The 25,396-nt window shown below is 39.0% G+C and overlaps 1 protein-coding gene across 1 annotated transcript in view; it reads right to left on the bottom strand.

Moving 5' to 3' along the window:
* Positions 1 to 19,765, bottom strand: part of kif26ab (kinesin family member 26Ab) — a 178,304-nt gene extending 158,539 nt beyond the window's left edge. The window contains exons 1-2 of the mRNA XM_051722876.1: positions 19,631 to 19,765; positions 16,332 to 16,568 (exon numbers count right to left, since the gene is read on the bottom strand). Coding sequence (XP_051578836.1) covers positions 16,332 to 16,568; positions 19,631 to 19,765 — 372 coding nt within the window. The remainder of the gene's footprint in view (positions 1 to 16,331; positions 16,569 to 19,630) is intronic.
* Positions 19,766 to 25,396: the final 5,631 nt, after the last annotated feature.

The raw sequence follows: 25,396 nt of genomic DNA, 5'->3' as shown, positions 1-25,396 counted from the left end.
TGCGACATGTGTGAGGCAAACCTTCCCTGCAGGGTTAAGAGTGAAGAATGGGGCGAGCAAGTCGAACCAGGACTTCCAGTAGGCCTTCAACTCTGCTTCAACCTGCTTCACTTTTCATGAGAGCCTTATGCTTTTCTTTGGTGGGGTGTGAGAAAATAACTGAAGCACTCAGGATAACCATTCGAAAAATGCCGTTGGGCATGCAGCCACATTGACAGTCACCTGAAAATTCAGATTAGCTCACGACAATACTCGGCTTACTGATGCATTTCACACAACCAACGAGAGTATAAGGAGAGGATAAATGTAGAACTAGAGGTTTAACTTTTTAAATTGGAATGGCTTTGAAATGTCACGTCTTTTCAAGCCTGTGTTACACCTCAGAGGTTTTGCATAATACTTCTTCTGAGCACTGGAATGCAGTATAAACTTAGTATGAGTGTGTTATGCAACTTCAAATTGAATGAGACAATCAGCCTCCACACTGAAGATCTCTGTCTTCATTCTCCACATCACGGCAAGACAAAACAGTCTAATCGGGCCTGCTACAACCATTTTCATACTTCACTATGATTCTTGTTCCATAGTGCCTATACTTACCGACATTTTATATAACACTTAAATGGATAGTTCACCCAAAAATGAAAATTCTCTCATTATTTACTTATCCTCATGCCATCCCAGATGTGTATGACTTTCGTTCTTTAGCAGAACACAAACGAACATTTTAGAAGGATATTACAGATCTGTAGGTCCATTCAAAGCAAGTGAATGGTGACCAGAACTCCAAAATCTCCAAAAAGGACATAAAGTCAGCATAAATGTAATCCATAAACTCTAGTGGTTTAAGCAATGTCTTCTAAAGCAATCCAGTTGGTTTTGGGTGAGAACAGACCAAAATATAATTCCTTTTTCACTTTACATCTTGCCATTGCAGTCACTAGGCACAATCATGATTTCAAGCTCGATTACACTTCCTAGTGCTTGACGCATGCGCAGAGCACTACATGGCACTATAGGAAATGTAATCGAGCTTGAAATCATAATCTCCAAGGAGAATGCTGTCAAGATGTATAAAAGGATTTACATTTTGGTCTGTTCTCACCCAAAATCATCTGGATCACTTCAGAAGACTAAACCATTGGTCTTATGGATAACTTTTATGCTGACTTTATCTCCTTTTTGGAGCTTTAGGAGTTCTGGTCACCATTCACTTGCATTGTATGGACCTACAGAGCTGGCATATTCTTCTAAAAATCTTTGGTTGTGTTCAGCAGAAGAAAGGAAGTCATACACATCTTGAGAGAATTGGAATATAGTGCACAGGTCTTTTGGACTACTTTTATGTTTGTTTGTTTTTTTGGTTTTTTTGTCATTTTGGGAGCTTGATAACCATGGTCACATATCGTTGTTGGAAAATAGCTGCATCAAGATTCTTCAAATATCTCCTTTTGAGTTCACTGTGGCACCTCGACGCCAGGTTTGACATCACTGACCCCAAAATACATTTGGTTATTGCGTGTGTCATTAGTGAATGAGACCCACCAATTTGAATATGCGGGATGGAAAATTAGAATTGAGAAGACTTTCTGTGAATAGCGACTTAAATTTCGGTCTGTTCCTTGAACAAAAATATAATCTGGCTTCAGATGACTCATAATATAGCGCATAATCATATGGGCTACTTTTATCATTTAAGAGCCTTTACCTTTAAGAGTCCGATGTCACTCATATGCATGTATACACACTGCTGCAGGGGTTAAGTACTCTTAATGGAAAAGCCAAACTTCCATCCATCCAGCTTTTTCTTAGATGATTCTCCCAGGGGTTTTTGGGGGGGTTGGTCACAAGAGAGTTCAGGGAGATGACTGACAGCAAAAGAGAGCTAAGTATTCTCATTACAACCATCGTCTAAGGTTTCACACACACCATATAAAGGACCAAGAAATGCAGGTGTTTTTTACCTGCCCTGTGAATGGACTTTAAACTTCTTACATGTCATAACAGAGAGCTTATAGACCCTTAGAAATGTAGTGGCCATTATAATTGATGACAGCCATTTCAGTGCCTTTCTTTGCACAATGGAGATGAAATAACGACCGCCCTGAGCACATACTCATCTTATTAAATATGATACCATATACCATGTAGCCCTTTATCAGAATAATGGGAAAGGGAACGCTGCATTCCATACTGTTGGGTTGCTCTCACCCAGGTGCAGATGCTGTTGAATTTTGTTGAATGATCTCTTAATCAAAGCGGACAGCAACTAGAGTGAAACAGTATGACGCCAGCCTTCTCAGATTAATTCTTACCAGTTAATTGTATTTCTAGCCAGACATAGAATTTAGGCACAACATTGACCATTTAAAGAGAGTTGCGTCAACTGCGCTAACTGCGATTGTGTGCTGAAGCTTTGTGGCAAGTTAAGTGCCAATCATTGTAGGCAATGAAGTAATGAAGTCTTTGTCCATTGTCCTGTGTTAAGCTTCCAGGCATTCCATCCTCAGTCATTGTTCAGGTGTTAAGTGTCCTGACATTGAAGTGAATGATCTACTGAAGGGAGAGCTACTTTATTGTTTGAAGTTCAGAGACCATTCCTCACAGATATCAGGCAGAGGAATCATTGGTAATAAATAATAAAACAAAGGATGGTGCAGTCTGAAAGCAAACCTGGGGAAAAAGAGTGAAGCCATTAAAAGCTGTGGGGCGTGAAGAAAGACTAATTGCTGCCTGTGAGCGTGTGTTTGGCAGCAGACGGCAAAGAAGCGGCCTGCCATTGACATGACTACAGTGCTGACCACGCATTTCCTAGGAAAAGACTCACTTTAAACTAATTTTAAGTTTATTATCTCAGAATGCCTTCAATGAGGATATAACTTTTGAATAAGTTCTTATTCTGAACTTAACAGTTTTTGCAAGGTAATTTTCCAACTTTTCTGTAGTTAAAATCACATTGCATTTAATTCCATTGCTCCTGACTAAATATATGCATCAAATTTGCCTAAATTTGTAACAAACACATTTCACAGATCCACTTAAAGCGTGAATGTTAGCTTCAGTCTCAGATGGAAGACCTGGTTTGCCAGTGGTATCAAATCTTTGAAAGATACTCAGACTTTAGTTTGAGGCCTTCTTGGTCTCATAGAAATACACTACTACACCTTCATTTCTTGCTAAATGATTTTACATGGCTCGTCTTTGTACGTTTTGGGGCAGGAAAACTGAACTCGCTTTTAGAGCCACTTAGTGTTCATTTTACCATGGTACTGGCGCAAAATGTGTAAGGAGCTATTTTGCAAAAATGCCACTAGTGGCAATTTTTTTTCTGCTCTTGGAAATCTAGTTTACTTCTAATAGCTTCACAGAGCATGATCGCATAACTAGAAACTAGTAAACTAGATATCCAAGAGCAGAATTTCCTCAATTTTTTTTCTGCACTATATGTTGGCCTCTTCCTGTTTAACTCTTAAATGCATGGGTGTTTTGCCAAATATTATTACATAATACATACATAGATCCGGCACATATATGTATCACAAATGAATATACAAATTGCCCAGATAGTGTCAAATTTTCAAAACATTTTCAAGACAATTAGAAAATAACAGAATAGAATATATTCTAATATATTTTAAAGTATTATTTTTCAGATATCAAAGAGATGATGCATCAAATTTAGAACAGGATTCATTACTTCCACACTGGAATTTCATGAACGCAACTGGCTGTCAAAGACATATTGAGCTACACATAATCTACACATATGATACACATAAGCTACATATATGTGTTTTCTCAGGCACTTTATGAGTCTAAATAAACACACAACTTAAATAATTTCAGTAGAACACCCAAATGACAATAGCCAAGTCATACTGTTCATGGGTTACACTTGCTATAGTCTTTTACGTTGCTTCTTCGTCAAATAGCAATGTCAAATGTAAATCAAGTCAATCACTGCCACATCAGTGCCACCTTGAGTATGACATAGCATGTTTAATATGTATCTGTACGCACATATGGAATACTGAAAATTCACCATTGTCACACACAAAAAAAAATCAACGTGTTACGGTAGACATTTTTATTAATACCTGTATATTATTCATTTGTCTTATAATTAATAAAGAAATATATATCCTGTGATAGTAAACTTACATAGATATTAAATAGTCATAAAATATATTTATGGAAGCGCAAAAAGAAAAAATCAACTACACTACTACATATCAAGGGTCTTTAATGACCCTATACACTTTTGGTAGTTATAAAAAAAAATTGCAGATTTGCCTTTTTTTCATTTATTGTTTTACAATTCAGAAGAGAAAGGTTGAGGAATACTAAAGAGATGTGGGCATAACTCCAAAAAATGGATGAGGTACAGGGGGTGGAATGAGGTCCCTGGTCATTAAAGACCAGTTGTGGGCAATTCCACAAAAATGGACAAATGGCGATTTCAATCTTTTTTCAGTTCCTCATGCAGACTTGATGGGTATTATAACATAATATAATATGTCTCAGCGGTCAAAGTCTGAAGATTTCAAAGCGTTTTGGATGGTTTCCTCTCATGATGTAAGTGCTGATTTCACAACTGTCAGGTCCATAACGAAGAGATGTCATGTCGGTAATGCCGGATTTTCCCTATTTATGTGAAAACAACAATGAATAAAAAATAACTATTACATGTTCTTATGAGTGCCAATCCTTCTACATGCTGTGGCTATTATTATTTCTGGATTATGCAATTCAATTTTCATTTCAATTTTACAAAGTGTGTGTTCTCCCAAAAACTTGTGTCCATTTTTGTCACGTCCGTAATGTAAGCTCATTCCCGATCTAAACTAAAAAAAAACACACAAAAAAAAAACAACTTGTCTAGATTGAAACTTTTCTGATGCCTGGACTAGAGGTTGACCAATATACTGCCTAGGCTGATAAATTGGCCGATATTCTGACTTTTAAAAATGCATTTTCCCGTTTGGCCGATTTATTCCTTGAGGGCACTGAGAATCGCCTGCTTGCATATGAAGCGACTGAGACATGTAAATGACCAGTCATGATTCGGTTTGTTGTTACGTGCCATCGTGTCACTACAATAATAGACCGGTTTGCAACACAGTCTCATTTAAATGGTCTGCATATTAGAGCTGTGGCAAACGCGTTTGAGCTCATAATGTTAAAGTGCTCGCCTGTTTCATCATCAACAGTTCCCTGTAATTTTTCTAATGATAAAAGGCAAATATCAATAAAACTTGTATTATATGGTGTTTTATTAACAAAGTTCAGGAAGAGCAAGTTCATTTAATCCGACCAATCACACAGCCAGAGTAAGAGTATATAAACAGCTGCTTACCTCTATATAGCATTGAGAGTTTCCAGCATTCAGTCCCACCTATTGCCCACGAACAGACCCATGCAAGTGACTCAGATCATTGGATTGCAACTCCGTTGTATACATGTGAAACAGCTCTCTACGACTGTTCATATGTTCTCTTATCTAAATTTCCCACCTGGAGCTGCAGATTGCGTGAAGCTGCTTCTGCAAACCGGCTGCTTCAGCTGTGTATGCATGTTAAACAGCTCTCTACGACTGCTCGAAACTTTCTACCCGGAACGGTCCATCATGCGAGCTGCCTCAACAAATGGGCACTGCTCCAGATCATGCCTCCCAAGCTCTATTACAGCTCTATTCGAACACATGAAACAAAGATTAACTTTTTAATTCAACCATCATGTCAACACTCCCCAGCATTTCAATCTGGTTCTCCTGCACAGGTGATTCCTGTCAGCCTCAATACCTTGCCGCGCAGCTCATTTAGGGCGTGATCCAATCAGCGATTCCGTTTGTCAACTTCAAACATGAATATCACGATCGTTCTCCCTTCAATGTGCCCTTCGGTGCGTGAACTCCTTCCAATCGACCGATACTTGTATTACAACTTCTTTTCAAACCAACACAGACATATTAACTCGCTGCTGCACAGCACTCGCTCTGACCATTACACAGCACACTGCAGTTATCATACCACAGAGTGAGTTCTTGCTCATTTGCAGCATAAACTTTTCACACAAAAACATGGGCTCTTCCTGTTAAACTCCGAGGATTCATTCCATTCATCCTTCCATCGAATGCTGTGCAGGCCCACGCCTGCGGATCCAGCTGCTCACAGCTTCGAGCGGGCTCAGTAAAATTCAGCATAAACATTCTCTCACGAATTGTATGCTCTAACATTGAATGCTGTGCGGTCCCGTGCCCGAGGATTCAGCCTGTTCATATCACAAATGCCCATGCAAGCACGTATCCTGACATTGCCTTGCATATGTTCCAGATACCTTAGTTTTTCCATGCAACCTATTCTCTCTGCCAACATCCATCCCTCTATCCCTTCCTATCCGTGGGCCTCTAGAGCAGATTCCCAAATGAGGCTGCCTCCGCTGGAGAACCCCACTCCAGACCCATTCCAGAGACTCCTCTTCACTTTATCCCCCTCCCTTCAACCATTTTAATCTCTCCTACTCTGGAATCGTTCCCTGCACGAGGCTGCCTCTGCAAGCGAACTTCGTCCTAAATCCCTCCTCAAGAAAAACAGACTTCCACTACATCGCAAACAGTGCACACTCTGTCCAAGCGCCGCAACAGTTCACCTGCTACAACCACGGCACGTCTTTCAGACCATGCGTCTCAGCCCCCATGGCTCCACAACCCATACTATGCCACTTATTCTAAACATACTATCACCACCAAGTGATTGACAATTGGACCGCTTTCGGTCTTCCCTAAACAGTCCGCCACAAGTCGGCATCTTCTCATCAATCAATTTCAGTCAAATATCGCCTACTATATGGCCTCACGCAGAATGCCGCGCTTGACGACTCAACCCATTCGTATCACAGAGCGAGTTCTTGCTTATATGCAGCGTGAACTGTTCACACGAAAACACAGGCTCTTCCTGTTAATGCCCTGTGATCCTGTGCTCGAGAATTCAGCCCTTTTCGCATAGGGGGTTTCCTTAAATGCATCATATATCACTTTCACAAGAATTTAGTGCCCTACCATCGTATTCCATGCAGGCCAACCCCTACGGATTCAGATGCTCGCAGCTCCAAGCAAGCTCAGTATAATACAGCTAAAATATTCTCACACGAATCACACGCTCTCCCATTGAAAGCTGTAGGGTCCCGTGCCTGAGGATTCAGCCCGATCATATCGCAAACGCACATGCAAGCATGTACCCTGACATTGTCTCTAACAAGGGCATTTATTTTCATTTTCAATCTGCCAACTCCCATCCAGCCCTTCCAATCGCTAGCACACTATCTCCATTACAGAGGATCCCACTTAAATCAGGCATCTCAAAATACTTAAGCCATTCCTTCCGTAATGGCACCGCAGCAGCCCAAAGGCCTGCCTGAGCACCAAATCAAGGGCTGTCCCGTTCAAATCACAGTGAGGGTTCTCCCGTTCGGATGCTGCGAGGGTCCACCACGGCCGGCCCGGAAGCCCACCCATCCGTACCTCTGAGAGGGGCCTCCCACATACATATATACACGGGCTGTCCCGTTCAAAATGCAGGAGGGTCCTCCCATTCGAATCGCAGTGGGGGTCCTCCCGTGTGAATGCTGTGTGAGCTTACTCACCACTCTGCCGCTCGAGCGGCAGCCAAGCCCACACACATGTGGGGTTAGCCCATTCATTGCGCAGGCCCCTCCCGTCAAACGAATTGCATCTGGTGGGATGTTTAAGGTCTGGTGTGGGTGGCTCGGGTTCTCCCACAACTGGGACAGACCTGCCTGATCAGGGGTGCAGTCCCCCTTGCTCGGGCATGGCGAAGCCCTCCAGTTGCAATTACAACAGCTCTCCACAAGAGCTCATTTTCTATGCGGCCACAACCGCCACTGTCTTTCAGTGTTTCAGCCTAATTTAAATCGAGCTCAGGTCAAGTCTTGAGCCTGAAGCCCTCTGCCAGGGACAGCAAGCCACATATGTTTACGCTGTCCTCACTGCAGGATTACATTAACTTGCGAACTACTGAAATACTGTTTGCAAATATGCAGATATCTCATTTAAACAGATGTAATTCATATCTTCCTCTGAAGCGTGTATTCTATCAGCCAGAATCAAAAACTTCAGGATCAGGATCAAAAGTTCCTCTGATTCACAAATAATGACAGTCACTCCGTGTCAATCCAAACAGGTGATCCAGACCATTTAAACTGTCAGGAGATTGTAACTTGGGCTGGATCCACACGAGCGCGTGAATGCAACCTCAAGGCTGTGTCCGAAACCAGGAAAATGCTGCCTCCGGGGGCTGTTTATGGAGGTAGGATGAAAATAAGGTGCTTTTCAAACTGTTCGGAGGCCGTTTCCTTAAGAGTTCCATTCATTCAAAACAGCTGTCAGTTAAGCAATTAACTGATTAGGCAGCTAAGTAGCAAGTCAGCTGCCTACGTTTTCGGATGCAGCCCAAGGTAAAAGCGTGTCATGTGTGCTATAAGTAAATGTCATATTCACTATGCACTGTATGCACTTTGCACTGTATACCTAAAATCATTTATGCAGAGCTATGCTCCCACTAGAAGCCTGCGGTCGGCTAAGGAACGTCGCCTTGTTGTACCAACACAAAGGGGCACCAAAACACTTTCCCGGACTTTCAGCTTCATCATACCACGTTGGTGGAACAACCTTCCCAACTCCATCCGTGAAGCTGACTCACTCTCTGTCTTCAAAAAAATGACTAAAAACACATCTTTTCCATGAGCACTTAATAATAACAATTTCCTGTTGCACTTTATTCAGTTTTGAATATTATTCTGATGCTAGTGAAACTTTGTAACACAGCACTTTTCATACCACTGTCTCCTTAAGATGATTCGCTTATGTTTTTCCTCTTTTGTAAGTCGCTTTGGATAAAAGCATCTGCCAAATGAATAAATGTAAATGTAAATGTATGTACAGTTGGTTTGATTCTGTATTTTTTAGTAAATGTGATTGCTAATGTGGACATGCCATCCATGGTTGCTGGACTACTGTGCGTACTGTTATTTCCTTCTTCCTAATATATTAACAATTTCTTCATGTGAAAATAAATTACTAAAATTTTATGATTAAACAGAAATCCAAAGAAAGTGCTCTCTACCAATTAAAATACAATATTATTTTTTAGTTTTGTGTGAAATTGAGTAAAAATAGTGCTAAATACGAGTTTATAATTTTTTTAGCAATTTTATGTTTGTTATTTACTTTAATAAATTATGTGATATATCGGCATTGTATCGGCCTATTGGCCACCCTGCACTCTGGATATTGGCATCGGCCATTAAATACCCATATTTTACCCAGTCTGGACTGCAGCGGTCTATGATTATACATATAAATTATTTGATATATCGGTAATGAGTACTTTATATAAGAAGTTAAATTTTACATTTTCACTGCAAATGTCACATCCATAACGCTGGAATTTCCCAGGTATGCAAGTCGGCATTTGGCCAGAAATATCTGCAAAGTGGACCAGACTTTATGCCAATAGTCAAAAGTCTAGCTATGCAAGACTACTTGAATGCTGGCATTGTGTTGTTCTACAACAATTAAAAACACATTTCGACCATTGAGTAAAAGCAATTGACTAAAAGACCAGTACTCCTTGCCAACACAAACTGGCTCTGGATAAATGAGCTCTAGTATGAATCAGTGAAGTGCAGCTGGGTCATTAGGGCAGGCTGACATCTGAAACTTTTTGAGTGCTGGGGTTTCCAAACTTTACCTTCAAGCCTTGGGTGGGTGCAATGATCATAATGATTATATGAAAGAAAAATAGGTACAAATGCCTGAAAATCAGGAAGAATAAAAAAAGAATAAATTTAAAGCCTGAATTTCAGCCAAAAGGCCACCCACACCTGTGCCATACTGGGTAAGAAGCTGATAAACAGTAACCCACTGTAGCTTCTCATCTATAACCATTTCACTCAAAGTCTCTAAGTTCAGGTCAGGTAACCACCACACATCTCTAGCTGGACAAAGCATCCTTTCTTCTCCCCAACTCAAGAAGGGCAGAACTCCCTTGGCCAATGCATCCACAGTCTCATTAAGCCAACAGCACAGGGACTGATAGAGGCATAACCTCTCCGGCTTGACCCCATTGCTTTATCCCCCACACCTGGAGCGGACCACACAAGGCAGTGAGCCAGGGTGAAATGGGCAGCCAAATTTGAGGTGATTTCAGATCCCCATTGCTGGTGAGTTAAGATGAGGAGATATAGGGAAGAACCATTTAGTATATTAGTGAGCTTTGGAAGCACTATCCACTACAGATTGTAAAAAATTATACATATATACACCGATCAGCCACAATATTAAAACAACCTGCCTAATATCGTGTAGGTCCCCCTCGTGCCGACAAAACAGCACCCACCCACTCGCATCGCAGAATAGCATTCTGAGATGCTATTCTTCTCACCACAATTGTACAGGTTATCTGAGTTACTGTAGACTTTGTCAGTGTTAACCAGTCTGGCCATTCTCTGTTGACCTTTCTCATCAACAATGCATTTCCATCCACAGAACTGCTGCTCACTGGATGTTTTTTTTGTTTTTGGCACCATTTGGAGTAAATTCTAGAGACTGTTGTGTGTGAAAATACCAGGAGATCAGCAGTTACAGAAATACTCAAACCAACGCTGATGTTGCGAGATGCTGAAAAAAAATCTGTGAACCATGACACAACAGCCAAAGATGTCCATCTGCATGTGTACAACAATTTACAGATACAGCAGAATGAATCCAAGTATGCACAGCCCTTCAATAGGGTAACTAACAGATAATACACAAATAATTCAGACTGATCACACTGTGATTTCATCGAGAGGAGGTTAAAAGTTCTGCTGCTGAAATCAGTCTGTGATTACCAAAACCACCAGTTGCCGAAGCTGGAAGTGCTGTTCAGATGAAATGTCCACAGGGTGGCGGCAAAAGTGAGTTTTATTTCTAGTTTTTAAATGAAGTAATACAGTCAACAGGAATGCATATTTTATTAACCCTACTCCTTAAACCAAATCCTAATCCTAAACCTAACCATCACTGGAGTAAAAATTTAATTTTAGAGCAAAAATGCAACCTCCTCATCGCATTCACCATTGTTCACCATGTGAACACAATAACATTCTGGTTTCAATGGGACAAGAACCCATGTCTCAGAGATGTGCCAGAAGCACCACAGGGAAAGGTGAACACATTTGAATTGATGCAAAAATGTTTATTTTTTATTTAATATTAATTAGGCTATATGGGTTAAATTTCAGGGTATCCACCTTTTTCTGGAACACGAGACTGTACCACGATTCATAACGGAAGCTTGTTTCCATTTTCCACTCACCATTTCACTCGCATTGGTGTACTGTATGTTTTTAGCGAATAAATTGATGTTTAGCGTGTTAAATTGCTAAATAAATGTGTCTCCATACTGCCGATACTTTACAGAGTTGCGATAATTGTATTGCACAAAACTATCGTAGTCCTCACAAAAAACCTATGGATTTAAAGTTTGAAAGTAACTGTCTTGAAATGTATTGTTGAAAGTGGTGAAATTGTTATACAAGTGGTGTTTTGGTGGCTATGGAAGCAAATGAGGGGCAAATTTAACAGATGCAACTTTTCAGAGATAGTTTTACCATGCTGAATATACTCTTAGACTGTTATCACGCTAAAGCACATCTAAATAAAGTCTTCTCAGAAAAGTGTCTTTAAAGCCATTTAAAAACATTTAATTGTCCACTCTAACCAAATAACACATTTTAAGGTGGGACAAGGTCATGCACACACACACACACACACAAAAGCCCTCTTTTCGTACCCTGAGGTAACCTGGAGAGAGGAGAACTTGAGGGGGGTTTCAAAGCAGACCGGAGGGTTTGTAATCCTACCTAAGCATGAGATCTCTCCTGAAGCACAACCACAAAAGAAAGGAAGGAGGAGGGGGGAAAACCTGAGGCTAACCCAAGCAGCTAGTCAGACAACAATAAAAAGTCGGCAGCCTATATTTAACCATGGTGGGAATTTGGTGAAGGGTATACAGGAACACTTTGCATGCGAGGTGATGAAGGTCAACTGGGTCTCCACTTCCTCCACAGACTCTGCAGCGAGCCCACTCCACTGTTTTCTCCCCATAATGTCGACAGACAAGGGGGGAGATAAGCATAGTTTCCCAAAACAATGGGCCACTTCCAATAATCTCAAAGACTGGCACTTTGCCTGAATACAGTGTGCGAAAGTAAGAAAAGCTGTCGAAAACTTCAGAAAGGGAAAGTTATTTGAAAAAGTCATTTTATAGTCTTAAGGAAGTGAGCAAAGAGACTGCAAACACTGCTGGATGGTTTTGTAGCTTCCATTTAGAAGCACACAGAAACATTTAACGCCAATGGTAACCTATACAGTTTTAGTGAGTGGTATTGTAAGGATTGTTCTGGAGTTTCTCGCAAGATTGAGAAATCCATAGCTGATTACTCAACTTGGTCTCAAATATCACATTACTATAGCTATATTTTTGCAAAATTATTTAAGTTGCTTGTTGTACAGTTGTGCTCAAAAGTTTGCATACCCTGGCAGAAATTGTGAAATTTTGGCATTGATTTTGAAAATATGACTGATTATGCAAAAGAACTGTCTTTTATTTAAGGATAGTGATCATATGAAGCCATTTATTATCACATAGTTTTTTGGCTCCTTTTTAAATCATAATGATAACAGAAATCACCCAAATGGCCCTGATCAAAAGTTTACATACCCTTGAATGTTTGGCCTTGTTACAGACACACAAGGTGACACACACAGGTTTAAATGTCAATTAAAGGTTAATTTCCCACACCTGTGGCTTTTTAAATTGCAATTAGTGTCTGTGTATAAATAGTCAATGAGTTTGTTAGCTCTCACGTGGATGCACTGAGCAGGCTAGATACTGAGCCATGGGGAGCAGAAAAGAACTGTCAAAAGACCTGTGTAACAAGGTAATGGAACTTTATAAAGATGGAAAAGGATATAAAAATATATCCAAAGCCTTGAAAATGACAGTCAGTACTGTTCAATCACTTATTAAGAAGTGGAAAATTCAGGGATCTCTTGATACCAAGACAAGGTCAGGTAGACCAAGAAAGATTTCAGCCACAACTGCCAGAAGAATTGTTCAGGATACAAAGAAAAACCCACAGGTAACCTCAGGAGAAATACAGGCTGCTCTGGAAAAAGACAGTGTGGTTGTTTCAAGGAGCACAATACGACGATACTTGAACAAAAAGATACTTGCCAGAAAGAAGCCAATGCCACAAAAAAGCCCGGTTACAATATGCCCGACAACACCTTGACACACCTCACAGCTTCTGGCACACTGTAATTTGGAGTGACGAGAACAAAATAGAGCTTTATGGTCACAACCATAAGCGCTATGTTTGGAGAGGGGACAACAAGTATTGTGCTCCTTGAAACAACCACATCGTCTTTTTCCAGAGCAGCCTGTATTTCTCCTGAGGTTACCTGTGGGTTTTTCTTTGTATCCTGAACAATTCTTCTGGCAGTTGTGGCTGAAATCTTTCTTGGTCTACCTGACCTTGTCTTGGTATCAAGAGATCCCTGAATTTTCCACTTCTTAATAAGTGATTGAACAGTACTGACTGTCATTTTCAAGGCTTTGGATATCTTTATATATCCTTTTCCATCTTTATAAAGTATATATCACAGTATATATCACAGCACTAACACTAGAGGCGCTAAAACAATTACTTTTATTCACTTTCACACAAATCACATGTTAAATGGCAGATTATCAGTTTATAAACACTTTTTGCTGTGGTCCTCACACAATGTTAGCTTTTGACATGGTGGATGACGTGTAGGGCGAAATATTTTAATGTTTGCCTTACATAACTGACCACATTTACAAGATTATTTGGATGCAATCAAATTATGCCATAGCTCAACTGACAGAGAATTGAACTTCCGATGCAAATGACAGTGGTACGAGTCCAGAAGAGCATGTGAATTGACTAAACTTTGGATCAATGTCGTTTTTACGTATTGATAATCGGAAGATTTTCCCAAGGATTATCGATATATATTGGGATTATTCATATATAAATAATGCTGCTCGTTGCACAAAAGTCTTTGTCTTTCAGGCATATTTGTCAACACAACATTGGTAAAGTGTGACCAACTTTAAGTGCATGACCCAGGGTTCATTTAAGTGGGTCATGCACCTGATGTGTCAGGCGAAAACATGGTGTGCTTTAAAATTTGAAACAGTTCTTTCCTACAAAGGTATGTACGCACACACCGTGGGCTCACCATCTCTGTAGGCTCTTACAAATTCTGCAGTGCCATGGAGCTCAACTTGCATAGTTTTCCATTACATTCGACCCAAATCATTATCAAAGGACAAAGATTATTTACTCTAGTCATTAGTGGATGATACTATCGGTGTGTATAGGTATCTTTCATTGAGCCTACACAATGTATTTTCAGTAACAAGTATGTAATTTTGTGGTTTGACAGCTTGAATTAAAGACCTATTCAGTGCTACATACAGGGAAATTGCATAATAAACGTTGCCATTTCTAATCGTTCACTTTGCACCATTACACCAGTTTCATACACTAACATGAAAACTCATCAAGTCTCTTTGTTAATTCTGGAAGAAGTACAAAAACCTTCGTAACTTTGGAGCTCATAATATGTGTGTGATGCCCTGTTCAAGCGCGATCGGCTTCAGTAAATGTTATGTCACCCCCTTGTGGTCTCCAAAAGCTATTATATCAGACTACATTTAATGAAATGCAACTGGCAGTGAATTGAAAGCACACAAATTATGCTTCTAATTTAAATAACTGCTTATGTTATTATATCGATACATCAGAAATGTATCGATAAAATAACATGGCGATCAATAATCGATATATCGATATTTTATGACATCACAAGAATTGACCTGTCAGCCAAACGTGTCATAGAAGCACCACAAAATGAAGTGGTTGCTTCAGCTGTTGCATTTTCGTATAGTGCACTATCGGATAGTTTTAGGTTTAAGGTTTAGGGTAGGGAGGTAGGTTTTGTTCATTTAAATCTCAATAGAGCATTAACCTTAAAAACGTCATCTGTTTGAGAGAAAATTTTACTCGCTTTTAGCCCCTCACAGTGGACATTTCACCACGATACATGTAAGAAACCATGGATTTCATTTTGCAAAAATGTTGCAAAAGTTACATAAATGTCATGAGAACAGGCTGTGATTCAAGGTTTCAGTTTTATTTGTTTAGCAGACTGGACATATGGAATTCTTTCTACCATTTGATTGACATCACATTCCATTCTATAACGTCCCATGAAAAAAGGCCGTTGTTAAAATAATAATGCACAGATCAAGTTTAACTGCAAAATTGAGGAGAATTCTGATTCGATTTAGTCCATTTAGTGCTGCTTTATTAGGTTTACTTTTTCATCCAGCTCTTTTTTTATCATGCACATCCACTTTCTGCATTTTCAAGCCCAGGGATTCATCGTGCTACACAGCTGAGCTTATCACATCTCACTCAAACACTCCAACTCCAGCTTGATAGGGTTTCACCAGTTCGACCATAAACCAAATAAACAGCACTAAGCCAAGCCATTGAAAACTCATTTATTTAGTAGACACAAGGTTTTTTAAAGATCCCATAATCAGTCATATGGGGATTGTACAGGAGTATGCCACAAAACTGCATAACTGAAGCACAACAAAGCCTATAGCTCCACAGTCTACAAAAAGGAGGTTGTTGAAATGTTTACTCTTTGCGAAGGTATAATAAAAAGATTAACCTTTTGATGACTGGGTGAGCTTTGTGTATAGAGACCTGAATAGGATATCGGTTTTCTGATAAGGGTGTCATAAAACTAGAAAGACAGGGCTTTTTTGTGTCAACTTCTCATCAGATTATGAGAGCTTAGTAGAAATGGCCTTTAATAGGCAATCACTGAGTGCTGCATCTGATTTGTGTAACTAAACGCTTACCCAATGCTTTGAAAAGAGAGCAGAGCAAGAATGCAACAAAGAGAGACACCTTCAGAGCTTTGAGGCTCAGGTGAAAGTCAAGTGCTCTTTGAAAATACTGTAACTAAAGATTATTATCATAATAATGGCATTGCTCCATGAACCAAAGGAGGCTCTCTGAAAATAACATAATTAATTATAATCAAATTAAAAAAATTTTACCAAAAATGCAACAAAAACAAATTAAACTGATTTTGCTTTGTTTTTGAGGTGTTTGCTTGTTTTGCAATGGCATCAAAATAGTATTTCTCACTAACTGACCTTTAAGGACGTGGGGTCGGCTAAAGCGAGGGCTTGCCTCCTTAGTTCAGCGACAGTCATCTGACATTGCTTGCACAGATCTGCCTTCGACTCATCCCTCTCTGATTCAGAGACGCTCACCGCTCCTGCGCCTTCAGGTGGTGGTCTACTGGCGCACCTTTCCTCCTCCGCTGACAGTCTCTTTCTTGGACTCAACTTAGGTGAGAATGCAGACTCTCCGCTCGAACAGCCTCCAACCTTTTTGAAAGACAACAAAATCGTTTTACAAGAATCAAAATCTATTCTACAAAATTCACATGTATTTAAAACCTGTGGCATTTACACAACAGCTTCAGTAAATATTATGAATTCATTACTTAATTCATAACAATTCTGTGTGTAATTGCAAGCATATTTTCTAAATAATTACATAGTAATAACTTTAACATTTTACATTAATGTTCAAAAACACACACAAAGATTTTTAGGAGAATATCTGAACTTTGTTTGTCCTTTCAATGCAAGTGAATGTTGGCCAGACATCTGAAGGTCCAAAAAGCAGATAAAAGCAGCATAAAAGTAATCCATAAGACTCACTATTTATGTCATTTTTCACTATAAATCTCCTCTTTCACTTTCAGATGTGGAAGTGAAACTAAACAGGCGCCACATGTGACTTTCAGATGTGAAAGTGAAAGTGGAGATTTATAGTAAAAAAGGACTTAAATATTGATCTGTTTCTCACCCACACTTAAAGATATAGATTTAACCACTGGAGTCTTATGGATTACTTTTATGCTGCTTTTATCTACTTTTTGGACTTTCAAATTTCTGGCCACCACTCACTTGCATTAAAAGGACCAACTGAGCTGATATATTCTTCTGAAAATCTTCATTTGTGTTCAGCAGAAGATAGAAAGTCATTCACATCTGGGATTGCATAAGGGTTCATTTTTTGGTGAACTGTCCCTTTAAGGGTTAATAAATGGTTCATTAATGACCAATAATTTGTTTACAAATGCATTATAGATCACTGATATGCATTTATAACAACATGCACAAAAAGGGTGACTCATGCAATACTTGCCAAACAGTGAGCCATTTTACCTTACATGTTATAAACGCTTAATAACCATTATTCAACATTAGTAACCTATGAAAATGCGCCTTAATGTAAAGTGGACACATATAAAGAATTTATTAAGGAGTTGCCAAGATTAGAAAGTTCTGTATATGAAGTTCCATATGGTGTAATAGTCATAAATAAGGCTTTATGATATGATATACACCGTGAATGAGCATGAAGACATGAAAAGTGTTTTAGAAATCCCTGCTTTTAATCTCATTATAATAATCTGTTTTGCTGCATTGCAACATACAGTTTAATATGAACTAAAGATTTTCATGCTTTTGATTAACTTATGTATGAATAAGTGTATTTAATAAGTATTTATAACACAGTACTCACTATTTGGCCAGTATTGCATGAAAGTATCTCCCTTTTCAATCATGTTGTTATAACTGCATATCAGTGATTTAAAATACATCAGTAAATGTCGTATTAGTCACTAATGAACCCATTTAGGAACCTTAAACAATTAAATATTAACGTGGTACAGTAATTAGCTACATATAATAGTTTATTTTTCAGTTCTTAACTTGTGTAAATACACTGTAACATGAACACTGTAATGCAAAGTGTGACCAAACAAATGGGCTGCAAGTCAATCAAACGTAATGCGCAAACCTTGGCATTCAAATAGAATAACTTCTCAGCATCAGCTGTTCATGACTTACAGTGGACCGGCCGATCTGGCACTCTCCTCGCGCATTCCCCTGTGTCAAATCCATCATCTCTGTATCAACGATCAAAACGCCACGGCGGATATAGAGTGCAGTTTATTGCACCTCTGTTTTCTAAAATTGTGCTACACACATTGATTAGGAACAGAGTTCCTGTAGTGTCAGTGGGAGCGCAAAAGAAAAAGCATGACTAAATTCCCATGGTAAAGTTTGCTGTAGTCCCATGACGACGCGCGTGTGCCGAAGCTAAGTTTGACTGCTGTCAATGCGCGTTGCTCGGTCACTCTAGTTGGAGGGGTGGAGCTGGGCACTAAGCATTCAGCAACTATTTCAAACACTCATGTGGTGGTTGTCGAGTTAATATGGACTGCTTATGTACAGACAATATATATATATATATATATATTTATTATTATTATTATTATTTATTTATTTATTTATTAATTTTTTTTTTTTTTTATTTATTTTTTTTTTATTATACTCACAATTTCTCCAGAAAGTTACTGCGTGTGTATGTGTAGTGGTGGGCTTTTTTTTTTTTTTTAAAGAGAGTCTCGTAAGTGAATCTAATCAAATCCTTAAAGAGTTTAAAACTGCATGTCTCATATGCAACAGTTTATAATGACAAAAAGAGGGGGGGAAATCATATTTTAAAAAGAATAGCTCATGCACACATTCCTACCCACTATTACAAATCTTAAATTTGTGTGTCATAAGTAAATGCAAAAATGATCTCGCCATAAATGACGTCATCTTTTATTTTACGGTTCATTGCTACTGTGGGCAGTCCGCTGTGAGACTACGGGTCTGTGGAGGATGTGCCTCATGTCTGCTACTCTTGCGCCACCCTCTGGTATGTCTTTGAACTACAGCTTCCAACCTCGCGGTTTGCTGGAAATGGTGTACATGTTTAAATATTTAATTATGAATCGCTAAATATTTGATGTTAATGGTTTATATACTCTGGTCACTTGATGTTAAATCACAAGCCAAATACTGTCAATCCCCACCTCAAAAAAAAAAAAAAAAAAAAAAAAACAGTGTGTGAGTCCTTTGTCTGTGACAGCGCAACTAGTCAATTCAAACCATCAATAACTGACCGTTTAACGCGTGCGCACGAGACGGTCAAATCTACGTGTAGTAGTTCGGCTTTTTGATCACTTTTAGTTATATATAGGACGTGTAGTCTATATTAGCTACTTAATCTCTGATAGCCAGTTCCCAAACCTTTATTTGACGAGGAATTTTCAGGTTTATGTACTTGTTGCGAGAAACAGTTACTGTAAACCTAAGTTGCTAAGAGCGCACTTGGTGTGGACGATGAGAGCTGTTCGTGGTGCTGAAATGAATCGCCAAACACTCTTTACAGCCGTCATACTGTACATGAATCTAATACAGCGCGTTTGATTATTCACAGCATATAGTCAGGTTTGTAGCACAACAAGTCACATGTAGTGTAATGTGTCGTAAATGAGTCAACTTGTGGAGTCTTTTGTCCAGGCTGCGAGTGTGCTTACCTTGGCTTTTCGTTTTAAAAGATGGCTAGTAAATCCAAAAATGATGTCAGTGTCCACGAAAAACGTTCCCAGGTCTATCAGACTGGGCTTCTGCTTGTCTGACCCAGGCAACCCGTTAGAGTTTTGTAAATCCATTGAGCTGTGGACATATTTCCTCGCCATGCTCAAAGCAAACAAGAAGTCATTGCAGCGCTTTGGAGTTCGGAGTCATTTTATTTTACAGATTGTTTTCTATGATTCCCAACCAGTGTCGTGGTCATATCCAGAGGTTCTTAACAAAGAAATCCCACTGATGACTCATTTAGATCGTCCTGGCACTGTTCCGAATTACTTGTCACATGTAAAATCATACATCCAAATTTTGACCCTCGTCAAAGCTTACAAGAACTCCACACAATCTATCCGTGATCCTTGAGCCTTTGACATACATCCTTGTTGGATAGGCTGTCCATCTCTTGTCTAAACGTCTATGAGTGAACTCTTGTGAGCCTGTTGAGGAGGACTACATTGAGCAACTCCACCTCTCTCTCTCTCTCTCTCTCTCTCTCTCTCTCTCTCTCTCTCTCTCTCTCTCTCTCTCTCTCTCTCTCTCTCTCTCTCTCTCGTCCTAGTGGTTAGTCTGTCTCGCGCTTGAAGCTGTCAGTGCGTTCGCGTCTCAGCGGACCACGCTGCTCTTGCGCTCAGTTCCTCGAACAGACTATGGAAACGCAACATCTTTCAGCGCAGGCTGCTTTTCCAATGCCATCATTCTCTGGCGATGCTTAATATTGCTGCTTATATGGTTTATGTAATATATATCTATTGGTGCGGTTAATTGGAAACATAGGGTACAAAGGGGCTAAAGGCACACCTTAAGGACATTTTTTTTTTTTTTCAATTACTAAAGTTCTATGAACGTTCTCTTAAGGTTATATTATTTGTAACCATAAACTAACGTTCCCAGAACGTTGCAGAGAGGTTTTTGTGTGACAACCTAATAAGAACCTACACAGAACGTTCCCTAATGGTTATTTTTAGGTTTTATTTTGGAACCAAAAACTAACCTTCCCAGAACGTTGCAGGGAGGTTTTTGTTTGACAACCTAATAAGAACCTACACAGAACGTCCTCTTATGGTTATTTTTAGGTTTTATTTTTTTTATAAAAAATAAATAATAATAAATAAAAATTTATCATTTGATTATAATTTTTGTATCAACTTTTCAGTGAGGTTGGCAAATACTTTTGAGACAGCTAAATGCTTTTTTGAGTAATAAATTAAGATAATGCATATTCAAAATAACCACTTCAGAAAAGGGTTAACCGTTTCCTGTTCATTTCAAACTCATTTGGTATTTCAAGTATTCTATAAACAAGTGCATCTCTATTGTGATTGGACCAGTCAATATGAGCCCACTTTGAACATTCTTCATATCGAATCTATTCGCCCCACATAAGAAAAACAATGTGTTTTATATAGAGGCCTTTAGCCCCTGCAACAAGGGTGCTTTTTACCCCAAATACTATTCTTTCACTTATGGGACAAACAGTTATTAAAAAAAATAAATAAAAAAAAACCTTTTGATTTAATCACTTCGAACAAAACTGAAAAGGACAAATAAGTATTTTGTCTCAAAGAAATGTGATCGTTTCAAGGATTCTTATTAGCTATGTAAATGTGCAACATTTAAATATATATAAATGTCAGATCAAATTACATCAAACTTTAGACATTGCATGCAATGAACTCATGGATCAAGGATATTTAGCTATTTATATTGACAAACATGTGTCAAGGAAAGTGCTGTGGTAGTTTTTGCTGCTGTTTAGTGTTTTGGGACAAAATGGGGGGGCTTTAGCCCTGTTGTCCCCTACAAATTATGACAAAATTAAACCTTTCATTTACTGGATTCACAATACAAATTACAATAGGCTTTAAACTAGGCTATATATACTGTATATACACTGATGAGCCAAAACATCATGACCACCTGACTCAAGGGCATAGTTTTCAGGGGGGATGGGGGGGAGGTAACCCCCCTAATAATCAAAACAAGCAAGTATGCAAGTAAGTGCGATTTATTAATGATTTTTATTTAACCCTTTCCAGCCGGAGCGTTCAAATTTGGGAACAATTATTCCCATGGTTCCTGTCTCAATATCTTCGCCGTCCAATCACCGATTTTATTTCTGAAAACTGACAGATGCTCATGACAATATAAGCTAAAAGCACATATTATTGGTTAAGGGGTTACTGGGTGTGAATAATAAATGTTTCGTCATCATCGTCATCCTTCATTTGCCTGGGCGGAGCCAGAGAGGATATCCCGGGAGATTATCTGCTTCAAATTTACTGCTTCAAATTGAAAACTGAGGCGATCTTTCGAGGTAAGACAAGTTATTTAACATGTGTTGTCAATATTGTCTATTGAAAGTCAAAACGTTTTCATTACGAAGCATTTATTTGTAGGAGTAACGCTAGTTATTTCTGGAAAAAATGACATGCCCGTCGGCGTTCATCGGACAGGAAGCTAGCCGCTATTTTTAAGCAAATGTTTGTGAAACTTGCTAAATAAACATTAGCTAGCAATACTATGTACATTTTTAACTAAATATCAATAACTTTTTTGGCCAATTTTGTTGCTTGTGGAAGATAGTCAAACCTTTTTAGTTACGAAGCATTTATTTGCGCTAGCTAGTTTTTGTTTTTGTTTTTCTGGAAAAAAAAACGTGACCGTCATCGGCGAGCCTCTTCTTTTTATATAAAAATTATATATATATATATATATATATATATATATATAGGTGCATCTCAGTAAATTAGAATGTCGTGGAAAAGTTCATTTATTTCAGTAATTCAACTCAAATTGTGAAACTCGTGTATTAAATAAATTCAGTGCACACAGACTGAAGTAGTTTAAGTCTTTGGTTCTTTTAATTGTGATGATTTTGGCTCACATTTAACAAAAACTCACCAATTCACTATCTCAAAAAATTAGAATACATCATAAGACCAATTAAAAAAAATTTTTTTTAGTGAATTGTTGGCCTTCTGGAAAGTATGTTCATTTACTGTATATGTACTCAATACTTGGTAGGGGCTCCTTTTGCTTTAATTACTGCCTCAGTTCGGCGTGGCATGGAGGTGATCAGTTTGCGGCACTGCTGAGGTGGTATGGAAGCCCAGGTTTCTTTAACAGTGGCCTTCAGCTCATCTGCATTTTTTGGTCTCTTGTTTCTCATTTTCCTCTTGACAATACCCCATAGATTCTCTATGGGTTTCAGGTCTGGTGAGTTTGCTGGCCAGTCAAGCACAACAACACCATGGTCATTTAACCAACTTTTGGTGCTTTTGGCAGTGTGGGCAGGTGCCAAATCCTGCTGGAAAATGAAATCAGCATCTTTAAAAAGCTGTTCAGCAGAAGGAAGCATGAAGTGCTTCAAAATTTCTTGGTAAACGGGTGCAGTGACTTTGGTTTTCAAAAAACACAATGGACCAACACCAGCAGATGACATTGCACCCCAAATCATCACAGACTGTGGAAACTTAACACTGGACTTCAAGCAACTTGGGCTATGAGCTTCTCCACCCTTCCTCCAGACTCTAGGACCTTGGTTTCCAAATGAAATACAAAACTTGCTCTCATCTGAAAAGAGGACTTTGGACCACTGGGCAACAGTCCAGTTCTTCTTCTCCTTAGCCCAGGTAAGACGCCTCTGACGTTGTCTGTGGTTCAGGAGTAGCTTAACAAGAGGAATACAACAACTGTAGCCAAATTCCTTGACACGTCTGTGTGTGGTGGCTCTTGATGCCTTGACCCCAGCCTCAATCCATTCCTTGTGACGTTCACCCAAATTCTTGAATCGATTTTGCTTGACAATCCTCATAAGGCTGTGGTTCTATCGGTTGGTTGTGCATCTTTTTCTTCCACACTTTTTCCTTCCACTCAACTTTCTGTTAACATGCTTGGATACAGCACTCTGTGAACAGCCAGCTTCTTTGGCAATGAATGTTTGTGGCTTACCCTCCTTGTGAAGTCAGTGATTGTCTTCTGGACAACTGTCAGATCAGCAGTCTTCCCCATGATTGTGTAGCCTAGTGAACCAAACTGAGAGACCATTTTGAAGGCTCAGGAAACCTTTGCAGGTGTTTTGAGTTGATTAGCTGATTGTCACCATATTCTAATTTTTTGAGATAGTGAATTGGTGGGTTTTTGTTAAATGTGAGCCAAAATCATCACAATTAAAAGAACCAAAGACTTAAACTACTTCAGTCTGTGTGCACTGAATTTATTTAATACACGAGTTTCACAATTTGAGTTGAATTACTGAAATAAATGAACTTTTCCACGACATTCTAATTTATTGAGATGCACCTGTGTATATATATATATATATATATATATATATATATATATATATATATATATATATATATATATTTATATATATATATATATATTTTTTTTTTTTTGGCAGTTTCTGTGAAACTTGCTAAATAAACATTTGCTAGCAATACTATGTACATATTTAACTAAATATCACTAACTTTTTTTTTTTTTTCAAATTTTGTCACTTGTGAAAAATCCTCCTGAAGTAATGATGCAGAGAGCAGACACTGTTCAGACTTTTTTTTTTTTTTTTTTTTACGCTGTTCAGACCTGCCTGGAAACTGGCCTGCTAGTTAGATAAGCTATCTAGCTTGATGATTTTCCCATGTAATAAAAAAAAAAAATGGTAGATATCTTTCTATAATTTAGCAGATAGCCTTACCAATCCATCACACAAACATGATTTTAGATTGTGTGTAGCTTCCTGTTCACAAGGAAAGTGTGAGAGGGCTGTCAGCAGTTGGACATTCTGGTTATTCTGCAAGCCTTTGGTGACTATTCAGTGTATGGATTTGTGAAGAACACACTGCTGGCTACCAATTGTGTACTTTTTTGTGTTGTAGAGATGGAAAGACTATGGCTCCCTGCTTTTGAGGGCATGAGCACACAGAAGGAAGATCTGCTGGACCAGGAACTACTGCAGGAAGACCTGGACCACGAGGAGATGGAGTATGAGATGGAACCTGATCCCCAGCCAAGACCATCAACAGGATACATATGAATGTGTATGTATTGTTTGTTTCTATGTCTCATATGACTGATACTCACAGTAACACTAACACTGTTACTCTTATTATTTTGGGTATGGCTAGCCATTCTCGCACAGGTCCCAAGTCAGCTAGAAAGCGTAAACGCTTCCCTGACTCTGTTTCTTATCCCTCGTACTCTGACATCAATTCACAGGCACCAAAACCTCTCCCATTTAAGCCTAGCCGTCCATTCGGTATTGACTTAGGTAGTGTGCGTCAGGCTGCGTGGTCAACCTCCAATATGATGTTGCAAGAAATTGACTTTTCCTTGCTGTTTTTTACTCAGGCTGTAGTTGCTGAGATATGCAGCTTTACAAACCGTCAGGGGCGGGAGCTCGTCCTAAACTGTCTGTCATAGTCCAGCTACCAAGGAGCTTGGATGGAGGTGACCCCCGATGAATTTTACAAATTTCTTGGATTGCTCATTTACATGGGGTTTTCAATTCTCAATGATTCCCATCGTCATTGAGGAACTAAGTCATTTCAGGACTCGTGGGCGAGGGGATTTATGTCGTGTGACCGCTACAAGGCTCTTTTAGCAGCTCTAAATGTTGTAGACACTACCACAGAGGATAATCAGGATCGCCTTAGGAAGTTGCGTTATCTTATGGACCACCTCAAACAAAAATGCCAGCAGCTCTTTCAGCC

This window comes from Myxocyprinus asiaticus, chromosome 17 (genome assembly GCF_019703515.2).
Source record: "Myxocyprinus asiaticus isolate MX2 ecotype Aquarium Trade chromosome 17, UBuf_Myxa_2, whole genome shotgun sequence".
Lineage (NCBI taxonomy): Eukaryota > Metazoa > Chordata > Actinopteri > Cypriniformes > Catostomidae > Myxocyprinus > Myxocyprinus asiaticus.
This window is presented reverse-complemented; position numbering and strand designations above follow the sequence as displayed.